Consider the following 19,122-nt stretch of genomic DNA (forward strand, 5'->3'; position numbering starts at 1 on the left):
CCATTCTCCTGCCTCAGCCTCTCCGAGTAGCTGGGACTACAGGCGCCCGCCACCAGGCCCGGCTAATTTTTTTGTATTTTTAGTAGAGACGGGGTTTCACCGTGGTCTCGATCTCCTGACCTTGCGATCCGCCCGCCTTGGCCTCCCAAAGTGCTGGGATTACAAGGGTGAGCCACCGCGCCCGGCCTGTTGCAATTATTTTTAGCATCTTTGTCATGAAATCTTTGCCAGGTCCTATGTCCAGAATAGTATTTCCTAGGTTATCTTCTATAGTTTATATCATTTTAGGTTTAAGTCTTTAAATCATCTTGAGTTGATTTTTGTATGTGGTGTAAAGAAGGTGTCTATATTTAGTTTTTGACATATGGCTAGCTAGTTATCCCAGAACCATTTGTTGAATAGGGAGTCCTTTCTCCATAGCTTGTTTTTGTAGACTTTGTTCAAGGTCAGATGGTTTTAGCTGTGCAGCATTATTTCTGTGATCTCTATTCTGTTCCTTAGTCTCTGTGTCTGTTTTTGTACCAGAACCATGCTGTTTTGGTTGCTGTATCCCTGTAGTATAGTTTTAAGTTGGGTAATGTGATGCCTCCACCTTTGTTCTTTTTGCTTAGGATTGCCTTGGCTATTCAAGCTCTTTTTTATTTCATATGACTTTTCAGATAGTTTTTTTCCCCTTAGTTTTGTAAATAATGCCATTTGTAGTTTAATAGTTGAATCTTTAGATTGCTTTGGGCAGTATGGCTATTTTAAAATAGTGATTCTTTCTATTAATGAGCATGGAATGTTTTTCCATTTATTTATATTGTCTTTGATTTCTTAGAGCAGTATTTTATCTCTCACTGTGGAAGTCTTTTACCTCCCTAGTTAGCTGTATTTCTAGGTACTATTTTTTCTTTTTGTGGCTATTGTAAATGGGACTGCATTCGTGATTTGGCTCTCAGCTTGGATGTTGTATAGAAATGCTATTGATTTTGGTACATTTGTTTTGTATCCTGAAACTTTGCTGAAGTTGTTTATCAGGTCAAAGAGTTTTGGGAAAGATACTATGGGGTTTTCTAGGTATAAAATCATATTCTCTGCAAAAACAGATAGTTTGACTTCCTCTCTTTCAATTACTATGCCTTTTATTTCTTTCTTTTGCCTGATTACTCTGGCTAAGACTTCCAGTACCACGTTCCAGTTCCCAAAAGCTTCCAGCTCTTGCCCTTTCATTATGATGTTGGCTGTGGGCTTTTAGTTTATTTTTTGATGGCTCTTATTTTTTTTAATATATTCCTTCAATAAATAGTTTGTTGAAGGTTTTTAATATGAAGGGATATTGAATTTTATTGACTGCTTTTTTCTGTATCTGATGACATGATCATGTGTCTTTGTTTTCAGTTCTGTTTATGTGACAAATCACATTTATTGATTTGCATATGTTGAACCAGCCTTGCATCCCAGGGATGAATCCTGATTGATAATGGTGGATGGATTAGCTTTAGACGTGCTGCTAGATTCAGTTTGCTAGTATTTTGATGTGGATTTTTGCATCTGTGTTTACCAAGGATATTGGCATGCAGTTTTCTGTTTTTGTTGTGTCTCTGCCAGGTTTCAGTATCAGGATGATGCTAGCCTCCTAGAATGAGTTAGGAAGGAGTCCCTTCTCTTCAAATTTTTGGAATAGTTTCAGAAGGAATAGTACCCACTCTTCTTTATACATTGGTAGAATTTGGCTGTGAATCCATCTAGTCATGGGCTTTTTCTGATTTATAGGCTTTTTATTACTGATCCTATATTGGAAGTCATTGGTCTCCAGGGATTCATTTTCTTTCTGGTTCAAATTGGGAGGTTAAATCTCTCAGAATTGACCTATTTTTTTTTCCAGATTTTCTACCTTGTGTGCATAGAAATGTGCATAGTAGTCTCTGAGGGTTTTTTGTTGTTGTTTTTAAATTTTTTTTTTATTATACTTTAAGTTCTGGAGTACACGTGCAGAAAGTGCAGGTTTCAGTAATGAGATAATGGGGAGCATGTTCTTCTAGTTTAAGCCAGAAGCAAGGAGCCAGCAAGTCTAGACTCATTCCAGAGGCCACGAGGGGTTTATGCCCTGAGCCCTGGACATTATGTCAGACATGCAAGCCCTGCGTCAGCTTTTTTTCCCAACACTTAGCTTTTTCCCAACACTAAGTCTCTTTGTAGGTCTCTAAGAACTTGTTTCATGAATCTGTGTGCTCCTGTATTGGGTGCATATATATTTAGGATAGTTAGCTCTTCTTGTTGCATTGATCCCTTTACCCTTATGTAATGCCCTTCTTTGTCTCTTTTGATCTTTGTTGTTTCAACCCTTGCTTTTCTTTCTTTCTTTCTTTTTTTTTTTTGCTTTCCATTTGCTTGGTAAATACTCCTCCATCCCTTTATTTTGAGCTTATGTGTGTCTTTGCATGTGAGATGGGTCTCCTGAATACAGCACACCGATGGGTCTTGACTCTATCCAATTTGCAAGTCTTTGTCTTTTAATTGTGGCATTTAGCCCATTTACATTTAAGGTTAATATTGTTATGTGAGTTTGATCCTGCCTTTGTAATGCTAGCTGGTTATTTTGCCCGTTAGTTGATGCAGTTTCTTTATAGTGTTGATGGTCTTTATAATTTGGCATGTTTTTGCAGTGGCTGGTACCAGTTGATCCTTTCCATGTTTAATGATTCCTTCAGGAGCTCTTGTAAGGCAGGCCTGGTGGTGAGAAAATCTCTCAGGATTTGCTTGTCTGTAAAAGGTTTTTTTTTCTCCTTCACTTACAAAGCTTAGTTTGGGTGGACATAAAATTCTGGGTTGAAAATTCTTTTCTTTAAGAATATTGAATATTGGCCCTACTCTCTTCTGTCTTGTAGGGTTTCACTGTTAGTCTGATGGGCTTCCCTTTGTGGGTAACCCGACCTTTGTCTCTGGCTGCCCTTAATATTTTTTTCCTTCATTTCAACCTTGGTGAATCTGATGATTATGTGTCTTGGGGTTGCTCTTTTTGAGGAGTATCTTTGTAATGTTCTCTGTATTTCCTGAATTTGAATTTTGGCCTGCCTTGCTAGGTTGGGGAAGTTCACCTGGATAATATCCTGAAGAGTGTTTTCCAACTTGGTTCCATTCTCCCCGTCACTTTCAGGTACACCGATCAAATGTAGATTTGGTCTTTTCACATAGTCCCATATTTCTTGGAGGCTTTGTTCATTTCTTTTCACTCTTTTTTCTCCAATCTTGTCTTCTCACTTTATTTCATTGAGTTGACCTTCAATCTCTGATATCCTTTCTTCCGCTTGATGGATTCGGCTATTGATACTTTTGTATGCTTCACGAAGTTCTCATGCTGTGTTTTTCAGGTCCATCAGGCCTTTTATGTTCTTCTCTAAACTGGCTATTCTAGTTAACAATTCATCTAACCTTTTTTCAAGGCTCTTATCTTCCTTGCAGTTGGTTAGAACATGCTCCTTTAGCTCAGAGGAGTTTGTTATTACTCACCTTCTGAAGCCTACTTCTGTTAATTTGTCAAACTCATTCTCCATCCAGTTTTGTTCCCTTGCTAGCAAGGAGTTGTGATCCTTTGAAGGAAAAGAGGGGTTCTGGTTTTCGGAATTTTCAGCCCTTTGCACTGGTTTTTCGCTTTCTTTGTGGATTTATCTACCTTTGATCTTTGAAGTCAGTGACGTTCAGTTGGGTTCTCTGAGTGGATGTCCTTTTTGTTGATGTTGATACTATTCCTTTCTGTTTGTTAGTTTTCCTTCTAACAGTCAGGCCCTTCTGCTGCAGATCTGCTGGAGTTTGCTGGAAGTCCATTGCAGACCCTGTTTGCCTGGGTACCACTGGCAGATGCTGCAGAACAACCAAGATTGCTGCCTGTTCCTTCCTCTAGAAGCTTTGTCCCAGAGGGGCACCTGCCAGATGCCAGCCCATTACAGAAATCTCCTGTATGAGGTATCTGTTGGCCCCCACTGGGAAGAGTCTCCCAGTCAGGATTCGCAGGGGTCAGGGACCCACTTGAGGAGGCAGGGTATCCCTTGTCAGAGCTCGAACCCTGTGCTGGGAGATCTGCTGCTCTCTTCAGAGCTGCCAGGCAGGGAAGTTTAAGTCTGCTGAAGCTGTTCCCCCAACCGCTTCTTCCCCCACATGCTCTGTCCCAGGGAGGTGGGGCTTTTATCTGTAGGTCCCTGACTGGGGCTGCTGCCTTTTTTTCAGAGATGCCCTGCCTAGAGAGGAGGGAATCTGGAGAGGCAGTCTGGCTGCAGTGGCCTTGCTGAGCTGTGGTGGGCTCTGCCCAGTTCAAACTTCCCCATGGCTCTGTTTGCACTGTGAGTGTAAAACCGCCTACTTAAGCCTCAGCAATGGCGGAAGCCCCTCTCCCTACCAAGCTTGAGTGTCTCAGGTAGAGTTCAGACTGCAGTGCTAGCAGCGAGAATTTCAAGCCAGTGGATCTTAGCTTGCTGGAGTCCATGGCATGGGACCCACCAAGCCAGACCAGTTGGCTCCATGGTTTTAGCCCCCTTTCCAGGGGAGTGAACGAGTCTGTCTCACTGGCATTCTGGGCACCACTGGGGTATGAAAAAAAAAAAAAAAATTCCTGCAGCTAGCTCAGTGTTTGCCCAAACTGCTGCCGAGTTTTGTGCTGGAAACCCAGGGTCCTGGTGGTGTGGGCACTGGAGTGAATCTCCCGGTCTATTTGCGAAAACCATGGGAAAAGCACAGTATCTGGGCCAGAGTTCATGGTACAGTCCTAATGGCTTCCCGTGGCTAGGAGAGGGAGTTCCCTGACCCCTTGGGCTTCCCAGGTAAGGCGATGCCCCACCCTGCTTCAACTCACCCTCCTTGGGCTGCACCCACTGTCCAACCAGTCCCAGTGAGATGAATCGGGTAACTTAGTTGGAAATGCTGACATTCACACGCCTTCTGCATTAATCTGGCTGGTTGCTGCAGACCAGAGCTTTTCCTATTCAGCCATCTTGCCCATTTTTTTTTTTTTTTTTTTTCTGTTAGCTCAGTGGTAATGTCCCATTTGCCATTTCTGATTATGTTTATTTGGATTGTCTTTCTTTTTTATTCGTATAGCTACTTGTCTGTCCATCTCATTCTCTCAAAAAACAAATTCCTAATTTTGTTGATTTTTTTTTTCATGGTTTGTGTGTCTCCAATTCCTTCAGTTCTGATTTTGGTTATTTTTTGTCTTCTCCTAGCTTTGAAGTTGAGATACTTTGCTGTTGTTTCTGTAGTTTCCCTAGGTCTGATGTTATGTTATTAATTTTAAATCTTTCTAACTTTTGATGTGGCTGTTTAGCACCATAAGTGTCCCTCTTAACATTACTTTTGCTTTGTCCCAGAGATTCTGGTATGTTGTATCTTTGCTCTCATAAGTTTCAAAGAATTTATTGATTCTGCCTTAATCTCATTGTTTACCCACAAGTCATTCAGGATTAGGTTGTTTAATTTCCATGTAATTATATGGTTTTGAGTGATTTTCTTAGTATTGACTTAAATTCTTATAGTGCTGTGGTCTGATTCTGTGGTTAGTGTGATTTTGCTTTTTTAGATTTTCCTGAGAATTGTTTTATGGACAATTGTGCAGTCAATTTCAGAGTATACACCATGTGCATGTGAAAAGAATGTATATTCTGTTGTTTTTGGGTGGAGAGTTCTGTAGGTGTCTATTAGGTCCATTTGGTTGAGTTCAGGTCCTGAATATCTTCATTAGTTTTCCGCTCCGATGATCTCCCTAATGTGCTCAGTGAGGTGTTGAACCCTCCCACTGTTATTGTGTGGCTATCTCACTCTCTTCATAGGTCTCTAAGCACTTGCTTTATGAATCTGAGTGCGCCTGTGTTGGGTGTATATATATTCAGGATAATTAGGTCTTCTTGTTGAATTGATTCCTCTACCATTATGTAATATGCTTCTTTGTCTTTTTTGAACTTTGTTGATTTAAAGTATGTTTTGTCTGGAATTAGAATAGCAATGCCTGCTTTTTCATTTTCTATTTCCTTGGCAGATTTTTCTCCATCCATTAACTTTAAGCCTATGGATGACATTGTATGTGAGATGAGTTTCTTGAAGACAGCATATCATTGGTTCTTGCTTCTTTATCCAACCTGCCACTTTGTGCCTTTTAATTCAGGCCTTTAGCCTGGTTACATTCAAGGTTAATACTGATATGTGTGGATTTGATCCTGTCATTGTGTTGTTAGCTCGTTTTTATGCAAACTTGTTTGTGTAGTTGCTTTATAGTGTCAATTGTTTCTTTAGTTAAATGTGTTTTTGTTGTATCTGGTTGCAGTCTTTCCTGTCCATATTTGGCACTACCTTCAGGACCTCTTGTACGACAGGTCTGATGCAAGGAATTCCCATAGCATCTGCTTGTCTGAAAAGAATCTTACATGTCCTTTGCTTATGAAGATTAGTTTGGCTAGATACAAAATTCTTTGTTGAAATTTCATTAAGAATGCTGAATGGGAGTTCGAGGTGGGCAGATCACGGGGTCAGGAGATCGAGACCATGCTGGCTAACACAGTGAAACCCCATCTCTATTAAAAATATACAAAAAAATTAGCTGGGCATGGTGGCAGGCACCTGTAGTCCCAGCTACTCAGGAGGCTGAGGCAGGAGAATGGTGTGAACCCAGAAGGCGGAGCTTGCAGTGAGCCAAGATCATGCCACTGCACTCCAGCCTGGGCAACACAGCGAGACTCCATCTCAAAAAAAAAAAAAAAAAGAATGCTGAATATAGGCCCCCAATATTTTCTGGCTTATAGGGTTTTTGTCAAAAAGTCTGCTGTTAGCCTGATGGTGTTCCCATTGCAAGTGACCTTCTCTCTAGCTGCATTTAACCTTTTTTCTTTCATTTTGATCTTAGAGAATCTGATGACTATGAGTCTTGGGGATGGTCATCTCATGTAGTATCTCACAAGGGTTCTCTGCATTTTCTGAATTTGAATATTGTGTCCTCTCTAGTGAAGTTGGGGAAATTTTCATGGGTGATATCATCTGTATTAGTCAGGGTTCCCTGGAGAGACAGGACTAATACGATAGATGTATATATAAAAGGGAGTTTATTAAGGAGTTTTGACTTACACAATCACAAGGTGAAGTCCCACAATAGGTCGTCTGCAAGCTGAGGAGCAAGTCAGTCCAAGTCCAAAACCTCAAAGGTAGGAAAACCAACAGTGCAGTCTTCAGTCTGTGATTGAAGGCCTGAGAGCCCCTGGCAAACCACTGGTGTAGGCCCAAGAGTCTAAAAGCTGAAGAACTTGGAGTCCAATGTTCAAGGGCAGGAAGCATCCAGCAGAGGTAAAAGGAGGTCAGAAGACTCAGCCAGTCTAGTCCTTCCACATTCTTCTACCTGATTTTATTCTAGCTACACTGGCAGCTGATTAGATTGTGCCCACCCAGACTGAGAATGAGTCTGCCTTTCCCTGTCCACTGACTCAAATATTAATTTCCTTTGGCATCACCCTCACAGACACACACAGGAACAATACTTTACATCTTTCAATCAAATCAAGTTGACACTCGATATTAACCATCATATCCTCCAACATGGTTTTCAAGTTGTTTGCTTTCTCTCCCTCTCTTTCGGGGATGTCAATGAGTCAATAAATTTGGTCTCTTTACATTTTTGCATCTCTTAGAATACTTGAATTGGGTTTTGACTTTCTCCTGAATCTTCTTTCCTGTCCATGAACTGAATTCTATTTCTGTCATTTCAGCCATTTCAGCCTTGTTAAGAACCATTGCTGGGCAACCAGTGTGGGTCATTTTGAGGTGAGAGGACACTTTAATTTTTTGAGTTACCAGAGTTCTTGCTCTGGTTTTTTCTCATCTGTGCGGGCTGATGTTCCTTCAATCTTAGAAGTTGCTATCCTTTGAATGGGTTTTGTTGCTTTTATCTTCTTTGTTGCCTTTAAGGGTTTGATTGTGGTCTAAGGTGGTTTCAGTTGACTGGATTTCTTTCTGGAAGATTTTAGGGGCCTAAGGCTCAGTTCAGCATTCTTGAGCTGTGTGCTCTAACTTTGAGGGAATGATCCCAGGCTCCCAGCTTTGTTCTCTGGCCCCTCAAGGTTAGGAATATGTGGTTCTGGAGGGGCTGAGCTGTTTCCAGACGGCAGTCCATAACAATCCCATGGATGGTGCCAGCCAAAGTGCTTTGTCTGAGTGGTGATAGAAGAATTCATGTTTGTTTGCACATTCCAGCAGCAGTGGCAGCCTAGTGGGTTACACGTTCATTGGTCGGGCTGGGACACTGGTGGGTTTGTGGCTACCAGCTTCTGTGTACATGTTTGCTCTGCAGGCATTAGCGTGAGGGGATGCATGCACAGGCATATTCTGGCAGAGGAGGGGAGGAAAGGTCCACTTTTATGTGTGCACGCTGGAAGGACTGTGGGGTGAGTGACAGTGGGGGAGTGAGTGCTGGCAAAGCAGCATGGGGGAGGCTGTGGTTGGGAGAAGGGGCAGGTGAGCTGGTATGTGTTAGCAGGGGCTGCTCTGCTGGAGCTCTCTGATGGTCAAGCACAGTCAGCTGTTGAAGGAGCTATGATGTGGGCCCCTGGGAAGCACCTTGGTTGTCTATCCATCACTGCACTGCAAGTGGGCTCTGCCAGGTTGGGGTCCTGGAACAGACCTAGCTGTGTTTTACTGCAGACTTTCCCACACCATACCCCCTGAGTTCAGCACAGGATACAGTCTTGCTCCTATAAACTCTCTACATAGCTTTCCCTGCCAGCTCAAGTGTCCATGGGTGTTGTGGTATCTCTGGTTGCCAGGATTCCAGAGGTTCATGGTCAGGGCAGGTTGCTCCTCACCTGTTCAATCCACCCCTTCCCCCAAGAGTTGTTGGGGGCCAGGAATAAGTTGTGGTGCATGGTAGCCCTGTTCAGGGTTCCCAGCCTCCTCCTCCTTCAGCCCAGGGTCTGTGTCCTCCCTCTGTCCACCCTCAATGCCTTCCCTCTGAAGATCTGGTCATAGTGCACCAGTTTTCCCTATGTCCCAGTCTCTTGGTGGCAGATGTTCCTCCTGGGTGTGTCTGGTCAGGCATCTTACTGAGACAACCTTCTTTTGTTTTTAAAATCAAAATATAGAGTAATAATGGATCTTCATTCCTACACTGCAGCGATTGGCTGGACCTAAGTAAAAGCTAATATTATTTATATCGGGAAGGCTTATCCTAGTTGCCCACACTCCTCTCTCTCCATAACTACTTCACATTTTACTGCTGAACTATGTCACTCATTTACATTACTTGCATGACTCGAGACATTTGAGGAACATGTAACATCTGATCCAGAGGGAAGGGAGCCAAGCTATACAATTTTGGTATTTCTCCTCTTAATGGTTTGATTATCTTTGAGGTGGAGAGAAATGCTTTAAGCATTTTCCATTCTGTTAGAAAAAGAAAACACAGAAACAAAACCCCCAAGTTTTTATCATTAAATACAGCTTTCTTAGCTTGATGTTATTAAATTTTTACTTATCTGATCTCCTACTGTCTATTTTGTTAATCAGAGAACAACAACAATCTGATTTCTATATTTGTCTATGTATAAGGAGGAAATGTGCTCGAATATGTATTTTGTTTATTTCTTGTCTCTGTAAAAGTGAAGTAACGACAGCATATTCATAACATGCTTGGTGTTACTTGACTATAGTGAGAGATTTTGCGGATTATTTCCACACAAAATTCCATCTCAAGTAATATTTATATTTTTTATTGTGAATTAAAAAATTAGTAATGTTAATATTGTCATCAGTATCAATTTATCATGGATTTTATTAGTGTGGTCCTGTCTCTCAAGGCCTGGTTATATCCAAGGTTATGGTTTTACCTGAGCATTTGCAGTGTAGAGTCAAAACTAATGAATTTTAGGTGACAGCAGTATTACTTCTTGACATGTCCCTACAGATTTCTGTAGTATCCAAAATGGAGTTAAATCATTTGAAGAGGAGGAAAGAAAACTTTACCTTGTTTCTGTGTTGAGAATATAAGATGCTGGGGAAGACTGACTGACACAATGTCTTGTATTGTTCATGCTCTGTATGTACCCCATTTCTGGTATGACTTTGTAACCTCTCCCATCAAGAAGTGAAATCTGTTCCCCACTCATGAGTTCAAGCTGACTTTTTAATATGTTTGCATCAAAAGAATGCAGTAGAACTGACAACCTACAATTTTAAGCCTAGGACTCAAGAGTCATTTTACACTTCAACTCTCCCTTGTGAAACCCTTCCCTGACTGCCACGGTAACAGACCAAGGCATTTTTGGTAGAGGTACAGAGTTTACATGGAGTTAGGTCCTAATCATCTTAGCCAAGATCATTCTAGAGCAGCCAGTCTTTAGACAACCCAATAGCTGGCTAGAAACACATTAGTAAGCTGTGTAAGATGAGTCAAGTCCAGCCCAGATTGAATTACCAGGTTCAGTAGAATTACCCACGCAACCTATAGACTCATGGGGCAAACTGTTGTAAGCTATTAAGTCAGTAGTTTTCAAAGTGTGAATTGGGGTCTCCTGGGGATCCCAAACAACTTTCGAGAACAACTGCAAGATCAAACCTATTTCCACAATGATACTAAGATATTATTTGTCTTAATTCTCATTCTGTCACAATACACAGTGAAGGTTTTTAAAGGCTACATGATGTTTGATATCAAAACAGAGTGGATACAGTAGCAGGTACGGCACTCCAGCAGTCTTCTATTGAGTTTTCTATTGAATCATACATGAAAGAGATTAGCGAAAATACCAAGCACTGCTAAACTTCTCATTAATTTTTGTTTTGTTTAAAAAATGCAGTTATTTTTCATAAAAATATACTCTTTCTGTTACAGGTAATCGGTTTATTCTTAGTGGTAGAGGAAATAAATATTTTAAAATTTATATTTTAGTTTACAATACAGCAAATATTAATAGATGAAAATCCCCAAAACAAAGCCCTTTTGAGTCCTTAATAACTCTCAAGAAACTGATATTCTGAAAGCAAAATGTTTAAGAACCGCTGTACTTTTTTTCTGCAACATTTCTTTATTCTTGGCATAGCAGCTGTTTATAAAGAGAAATCACTATAATTTTTTCTTCGTGACTGTCTGCAAAATGTAAAGAATCAGGTATTAGCATCGTTAGAAATCAAAAACATTTACTTTTCTGCTTCAAGCCTGCATATTGGATCTATTTAACCAGAGTAAAGTTACTGATGAAAAAATAATTAAAATAAAATTACATACACACACGTGTATGTACATTATAAGAATCTTTCATTTTGCATGAAAGAAAAAATTCTACAAATACTAAGATAATAATAAAAGCTAGAAACCCTGAGAGGTGAAGTAATCACCAAAGCCAGCTTCCTGTGTGAAAATTCCTACCAAACCTTAGAATGTTTGAGATTACATTTTGACTGCTTCATGATGAACAGAATGCAGGAGATAAACCTTGTGGCCCACCCATAGTGGAAAGTATAATAGAAAATGCTCTCCCTCATAAAATGAGAAAAAAACCTCATGGAAAAAAAGGGTCTGAAAAGAAATATTCATTCCTGAGTGCTGCCTGGAGAAAATAAAACCAAAACTAAGAACTTATCCTTATTAAAGATCTGAGATCTGAATGAATTCATGCTATTTGTTTGCTCAAAAACGGAAAGCAAAGCAGTTAGTATAAAATTGGTCTTGGGTTTATATTGCCCCTTAGTGATTGGGAGAAGCAAAAAATTTAAGAGTAGAACTTCAAGTCTCACCTCAAAGAATTTTCATAAATAATATTTTATGTGTGTGCAATCATAGTTAAAACAACAGCAAACACACACACACACACACGGAAAATAATATTCCATGAGTGAAACTGATCATGAACAACACAGAGTATAAATAGAATCACAAATAAAATAGAAACTTGGATTGAACATAGGAACAAGAAAAAAAAGATGACTAAATTTTTAAAAGACTCAAACAGAATTTAACACAAATGGAATACTCTGTCACCATAAAGAACAAAATCACGTCCTTTGCAGCAACATGGATGCTGCTGCAGGCCATTATCCTAAGTGAATTAACAAAGGAACAGAAAACCAAATACTCCATGTTTTCAGTTATAAGTGGGGGCTAAACACTGAGTACACATGGACATAAAGATATCAGCAACGGACACCAGGGACTACTAGAGCAGAGAGTGTGGGAGAGAGGGAGTGAGGGTTGAAAAACTACTAAATCGAGTACTATGCTTGCTACCTGAGTGAATGTAATCATTCATATACCAAACCACAGTGACATACAGTTCACCCATGTAATGGACCTGCACATGTACCTCATGAACCTAAAGTCATATTTGAAAAAATACTAGTAAAAATTAGAATATTAAAAAAGGTTAATGAAAATATATCAGCAATGCAGATAAAATCAGTGAACTGGACATAGATTCAAAGTAATAAATAATGAAATGATGTGAAAAAAGGAAGAGATATGGAAAATAAATAAATGGAAGATATTACATTAAAGGAGATGCTGATTGAGGAGTTCCAGAATTGCTGGAAACATCTATTGACAGTTTCAAGGACGCTAACAAATCTAAAGTGGGATACATAATATATCCAGTCATATCACAACCAGTTTTAGATCACTAAAGATTAAGAGAAGACTTTAAAAGCAGCAAGAAGAAATGCAAATTACCCAGACAGGTGTAACAACTGTCTGAGTTGTTACAATGAAAACAATTGAGTTTTCATTAATAAATGGAATCCAGGAAGCAATATAATAAACTATTCAGTGGTGCAAGCAAAATTACTGACAATCTAGATTCACAATGGGGGAAATTATTTTTCAAGAGTAAGAGTAAAATAAAAAATACTTTCAGACAAAGAAAACTTGACAATTCTTTACTAAAGGAAATGATAAAGTATATACTTTTAGCAGATAGATAAGGTGTAAAGTCTGATAAGAAATGGTGGGAAAAAGTAGTAAATGTGTGAGTCAATCTCATATAATTAACTTATAATACAATAATAAAAATTGCTAACTCTTGGAATAATAAAGAAGATAGAGCAACACTACTCATTAACACAACAATCTGGAGGGCTTATGAGAATTGTAAGATTCTAATGTACTTGTGTTTTGGGAGAAAGTTACCAGTATTAATTACCATCCTCTCTGTGTGTGTGTGCCTGTGTGTGTGTGTGTGTGTGTACCTGCACAAGTGTGTGCACTCTCTGAGAGATGCCTTAATTGTATTAGTTGTATTAGAATGTTTTGCTGTTGTTCTCTAACTTGATTTTCTTATATGGTTAACACACTTCCAAGTTTTAATCAAAGTATCAAGTTACATGGCTTGTATTCAGAAATGTTCAAGAAATGTTGTTTAGAGTTTATCATGATAACAACACTATTGAATAAATCACATAAAATTGATGAGAAAATATTTTCAATTTAGGCATGTGTAGCTACCCCAGGACAATTTTACTTATGAAATATTTTTGATAATACATTAAAAAAGTATAGTACCTTAGAATACTACCATGAATGACATCGAATCTCACCTTAAGAAAGACGCTGTCATAATCCGTGCTGTACAGAAACCGTTGATACCCTGGAAAAAAGAAAGTCTAATATTACTAATACAACCCACTGGTTTCTTGCTGATAAAAGTAAAATAAAAAGCATTCTCTCTAATAATTTGTTATTTTCCATCTAACTGCATTATGATCATATTTATAAAATCTTTCTAAATTGACAGAAAAATATAAACCAAATATTTTAACATAATTTATCTGTGTATGCATATCACAGAATAGACATACCTTTGTATTAAGTTAAATTTTTCATTTAAAGTATCAAATTAAATATTTGAATTATATATAACATAATATAAAGATACACACATATAAGTCTCTTTTAATATTACCATTGATGTCTGTGTTAGTAGATAAATATATTTTATAATATTCCACTTAAGCATAAAGTTATTTTCCTTAAGAAAGTACTTCAGTCCATGTCACTGAGCTTCACTTCACCAAAAAGGTGCACAGGCTAGTTTGTTACACATTTATCCATGTTATTGATTTATCCGTCATATATAAAAGGTTACAACATTCAAGAGATTGTTCCTGTTACAACAGTATAAATTCATTGCCTGGAACACAGTTTGCTATTGAATGTCTGCCAGACTGTGTTAACAAGGGTATTCAGAAGAAAACTGTGCAGGTATAAGACAATAAATAAGCGAATAAAATTCTCTAAAGATAACATGCCTTTAAAATTATGTGTATTTTCTTTAAGAAAAGGTAGTTTGAGAAAATAAATATATTCTTATTTTGCATTGTCTTTTCCTACTATACATAAACATATATTTTTAAAAAGTCAGTGCTACTCTGGGCTGTTTAAGTAACTCTGAGTAGAACCAATTATGCTGTTTTTCAAAGTTTGGTGTTATGTAAACATTATTCTTTCAGACAAGAGTAATTGTGAACATTTATATGCTCCTGAGGCACAGATTCCTCCAGCTCTCCTGATATCTCCATCAGCATTTCTCTCTCTACTTAAATGTGCCGTGGTCAGCTTCTGTGGTGAACAACACCTCCACTGGAATTTCCACATTTTTCCCCTTTGTCTTCTTCCGTAGCTTCCACAGACAGCAAGAATAGTTGCGATTGGAGACTGGCATTTTGAAATAGTAGTAGGTATTTTGGGATTCTCATGTCACATAAACTCATTTTTTAACATGAAGTTATCTTCACAGACAGTTAGTTATATCACAGAACAGAGAGGCTAGGACCTAAAACCAGATTTCAGTCATTGGCATGGAGCAGAAAGAAAGCAGAACTTAAAGAGACCCAACTATAGATCCCAAGAAATTTGCTATTCAGAAGGCTGTAGCAACAATTGGTTAAATCCCATGCAAGCATTGGGTATTTGGTCACAGCAAGGTGTTTGGTTTATGGAGTTTATGTTTTCAATATTATACATTTGGCACATCGATGAAGAGAATCTAAACATTAGAGGTGATCATCAGATGATCAGGCAATCAGGAAAAACAGCACTGGTTTTGAAAATATTATAACAATGTTCATGACCAGAAGTCTTGTAACAGGTCTTTTGACTCTACTTACTAGTGATGTGCCTTTAAATATAATTCAGGATACATTTTAACAGCATCTGATTTTTTACAATGAGTTCATGAATTTTGTGAAAGACTGATGAACAAAATGGAATTGCTGATTTATCTTTGTATGGCTATCATCAACTAGAAACTTTAACACACTGTAGGCACAGGAAACTTAGAATCCCATTAGTGATTTATGACGTTTATATTTGGCTGATAATTTCTCATAGACACTGATAAAAAATATCATGTACCTGAGATATATATTAAGCCAGATATTCAATTAAATAAAAAGTAACTAAGCAAAGATAATTTTGTCTGGTTAAATTAAATTATATATTATTTTTTGTAAATATTTTGTTATCAAATCAAAGTAATTATGTGTTCTATTTAGGTAGAAAAAGAGTACGAATGAAAAAGAATATTTTATTTTTCTAATTATTAATATTTAACAAATTAGATGGTATCTTCAATGTGAATAAATTTATAATAGATATAATTTAGTTGATTTTGGATCCATTTTTGTGTGACTGTCTCCTTTCTGAAGCATTATTGTTAAAATGGTTAGTTTTTTGTACTATTGCTCTATAGCATGATGAAAAATATTTTGAGTTATGCTGCAAATAATTGTGCTAGCATTAAATATTTCAAAGAGTTTTTAAAACAATTGGAGATATATTTCATATAGAATTTTCTTTAAATTGGCCAATAGAGTATTTTATTATTTTCAAGAAATTTCTAATATTCAAATATCTCATAGTTACCTAAATATATGTTCCTAAATATATATAACATAATACAATGAATCAGGTTGCCATAATAAGATAATTATACATTTCCATCATTTTTAGATTTTACAAATGTAAACGTTGTTTCTGTGTAAAATGAAAATACATGTTTTAAAAATTTCAGATCAATGGTAATTGATTTGCTGCCTCAAAAAGAGGGCCCAAAATTTTTTCCTTAAAAAAATAAAGAAAGGTAAGTGACCAAGCCTTCTACAGATATAGTAACCTAAAAATTATTGTTGATTTGTAATGGTTATAGAAAAGTTTTCAAGATAACAAAACCTGACAAGTGAAAGTGAAATTCTACATATATATATATATATTCTTGAATACACACCCAATAAATTTCTAATTTTGAGATAAACAAATTATTTCAATCATATAAATGTCAGATATTGCTAAATTGTATGTTCAATTAAATAATAAGAAATGCATACTTCCTGTATTATTCTCATAAAAGCAATTTCCTTCACGAGCACATGAACAGCTTCAAGAATGAAATCAACCACAGTACATCACTCAGCAAAATGTACTGCAGATTGGGAACACAAAACATGAAAGAAAATGAAAGACAGAAAGATAAACTTTCCCTCAAATCTATGCTCATTTGAATCTTCAATCATGTATTATTTTCCCTTATAAAGTTCTTGAGGACTCTTACAGAAAACAAAATGGGTTAAACTGACAGTTCTTCACTGTCAAGAGAAACCTATGGTCAGGGATATATATAATTTCCAGAGCTTTCATCATTAATATTTTATGAGTCTTGCTGATCTGTCCCATCTGGAAGAAAAATTTATCTTTCATTTGTGCAAGCAGTGCCTGCCGTGTAATAGATTTCATCTCTATAAGCTGAGTGGTGAAATGCAAACGGCAGCAAAGGTACTAGGAGGCAAAGTGTTCACTTTCTTTTACTGGAGTCTGGCTGCACTTTATTGGAGTTGCAGAGTCAGCCAAGCAAAGCGAAAATCTTTGGGGAACTACAAGTGTCAATTCCTTGCCAATATACCTCAGCCTACACACGTGAATGCTCACGTGTTCAATCTGACTTTTAAATGAGGTGATTAGCCACAGCGACTTTTTTTTTAACATAAATATATACAAGAAGCTTTGGTGACTGGAACATTGGAAAACCATTAGCTGAGTATCTGACTTTGTGTGTGTGTGTAGATGAGATGACTAAGAGACAAATTAACAATTTTTGGACACTTCTAACTTAAAAGGCAGGATCTTCTGTCCCTTGGTTGAGCATGACTTGCCTTAGCTGAACTAAGAATTTTGTGTAGGCTCATCTATGACACTGGAGCTGAGTATCCCCTGGGCGGTATTCAAACACAGGAAAGCAAGCAGAGAAAGTGTTTTAAGACCCTCTTTCAAAGACATAAACACAGGGGACAATCTGTATAATATTGGTCCGGACAATGACTTTTTGAGGGAGATTAAGACCCCAAAAGCATAGAAAACCAAAGCAAAAAATAGATAAATGGGATTATATCAAATTAGAAAGCTCTAAACAGCAAGAGAAACAATGGACAAAACAAAAAGATAGCCTGCAAAATGGCAGAAAAAATTGTAACCATGTATCTCATAAGTAAATATTCTAAATGTATAAGGAACTCAAACTATTAGCAAGAAAACAAATGGCCCAATTAAAAATGGGTCGACAGGAATAAACATTTCTCAAAAGAAGACATAAAATGACCAACAGGTATATATATATAAAGAATGCTCAGCATCACTCATTACCAGACAAATGCAAGTAAAATTCACAATGAGTTATCACCCGACCACTGTTAGAATGGATATTATAAAAAAAGATGAAAAATAAGTGTTGGGGAGGATATGGAGAAAAGGGAACCCCGTGTACACTGACGGTGGGGATGTAAATCAGTACGGCCACTATGGAAAACAGTATGATAGTTTCTCAAAAATTAAAAAAAAAGGACTACCTTATGATCTAGCCATCCCACTACTGGATATATAATCAAATGAAATTAAATCAGTATGTCAAAAAGATACCTGCACTCCCATGTTTATTGCAGCACTCTTCATAATAGTCAAGATATGGGGAGTCAACCCAAGTGTCCAGCAATGGATAAATGGATAAAGAAAAACTATTCAGTCTTAAAAACAAGGGAATCCTGTAATTTGCCACATCATGGATGAACCCAGAGGATATTGTGCTAAGTGAATTAAGCCAGGCACAAAGAGACAGATATCACATGTCCTCACTAGTATGTGGGAGTTATTATAAAAAACTTGAACTCATAAAAGTAAAGGAGAGTAGAATAGTAGTTACCAGGGGCTGGAGTGGAGGTGTGGAGATAGAGAGATGTTCTTTAAAGGTTATACAATTTCAATTAGATAGGAGAAATAAGTTCAAGAGATCTATTGTACAACACAGTGACCATAGTTAATAACAGCATATTGCATACTTGAAAATTGCTAAGACTGTAAAATGATAAGCATGTGAAGTAATGCATACGTTAATTAGCTCAATTTAGCCATTCCATAATGTATATATATTTTAAAACATCATGTTTTACAAGATAAATATGTCCATTGTTTATTTATCAATTAAAAATAATGAATAAATTAGCTTAAAAAAAAACAAAATAAAACAATAACAACAAAAGCCAGAAACACAGTGGGTTTCTGTCCATTAGGTTTATCTAGTTCATAGGTCCACCATGAGTGAAGTGTGGGTCTCTCATTTGGATGAAAATAATTTCTGGAGAAATGTATTTAGTGCATAATCAGAAAAAAACATCTTGGTTTTAAAGGAGAATTTTCCTTCACTAAAGAATCTAGAATTTAAAACTCCTTGAAACGATTTCTCTTTTCTTCAGCAACCTTATTTCAATTTTTAATGAAATATTAAGGAGTGTGATTATTTAACATCTTTCTGATCTTTTAGAACATAAGACTCTTTCTATTTTGTGCAAAATTGTATCCCCAGAGTCTTGCACACTGTTGACAAGCAGTAAATATTCAGTAAGTTTTTGTTGAAAGATTTGCATATTTTTCATTTTTATCAGTAGCTTCCAACATGTTCGAACATAATAAGCCTCAACAAGGCTTGGGGTAAGAGTGATGATTTATTCAAACTACAGCTACTAATCATAAATTTATATAAAGCACTGTGTTAGAAATTGAGTGATACTAAAATGCCTAAGATTAATTTCTGGGCTTCAGAGAGTTAACCGTCTAGTTGAGAGAATAAGATATATGTATAAAAATAA

At 37.2% G+C, this 19,122-nt stretch overlaps 1 protein-coding gene across 9 annotated transcripts in view; it reads right to left on the bottom strand.

The window, feature by feature from the left end:
- The window catches only part of MGAT4C (MGAT4 family member C), a 257,557-nt gene that overhangs the window by 51,831 nt on the left and 186,604 nt on the right, over positions 1–19,122 (bottom strand). For all 9 annotated transcript variants that reach the window (XM_058424886.1, XM_058424887.1, XM_058424882.1 and 6 more), the window contains one exon: positions 13,531–13,580. In XM_058424886.1, coding sequence (XP_058280869.1) covers positions 13,531–13,580 — 50 coding nt within the window. Of the gene's footprint in view, positions 1–13,530; positions 13,581–19,122 lie in introns of those variants that run through there.

The sequence above is a fragment of the Hylobates moloch genome, unplaced genomic scaffold (genome assembly GCF_009828535.3).
Source record: "Hylobates moloch isolate HMO894 unplaced genomic scaffold, HMol_V3 SCAFFOLD_12, whole genome shotgun sequence".
NCBI lineage: Eukaryota > Metazoa > Chordata > Mammalia > Primates > Hylobatidae > Hylobates > Hylobates moloch.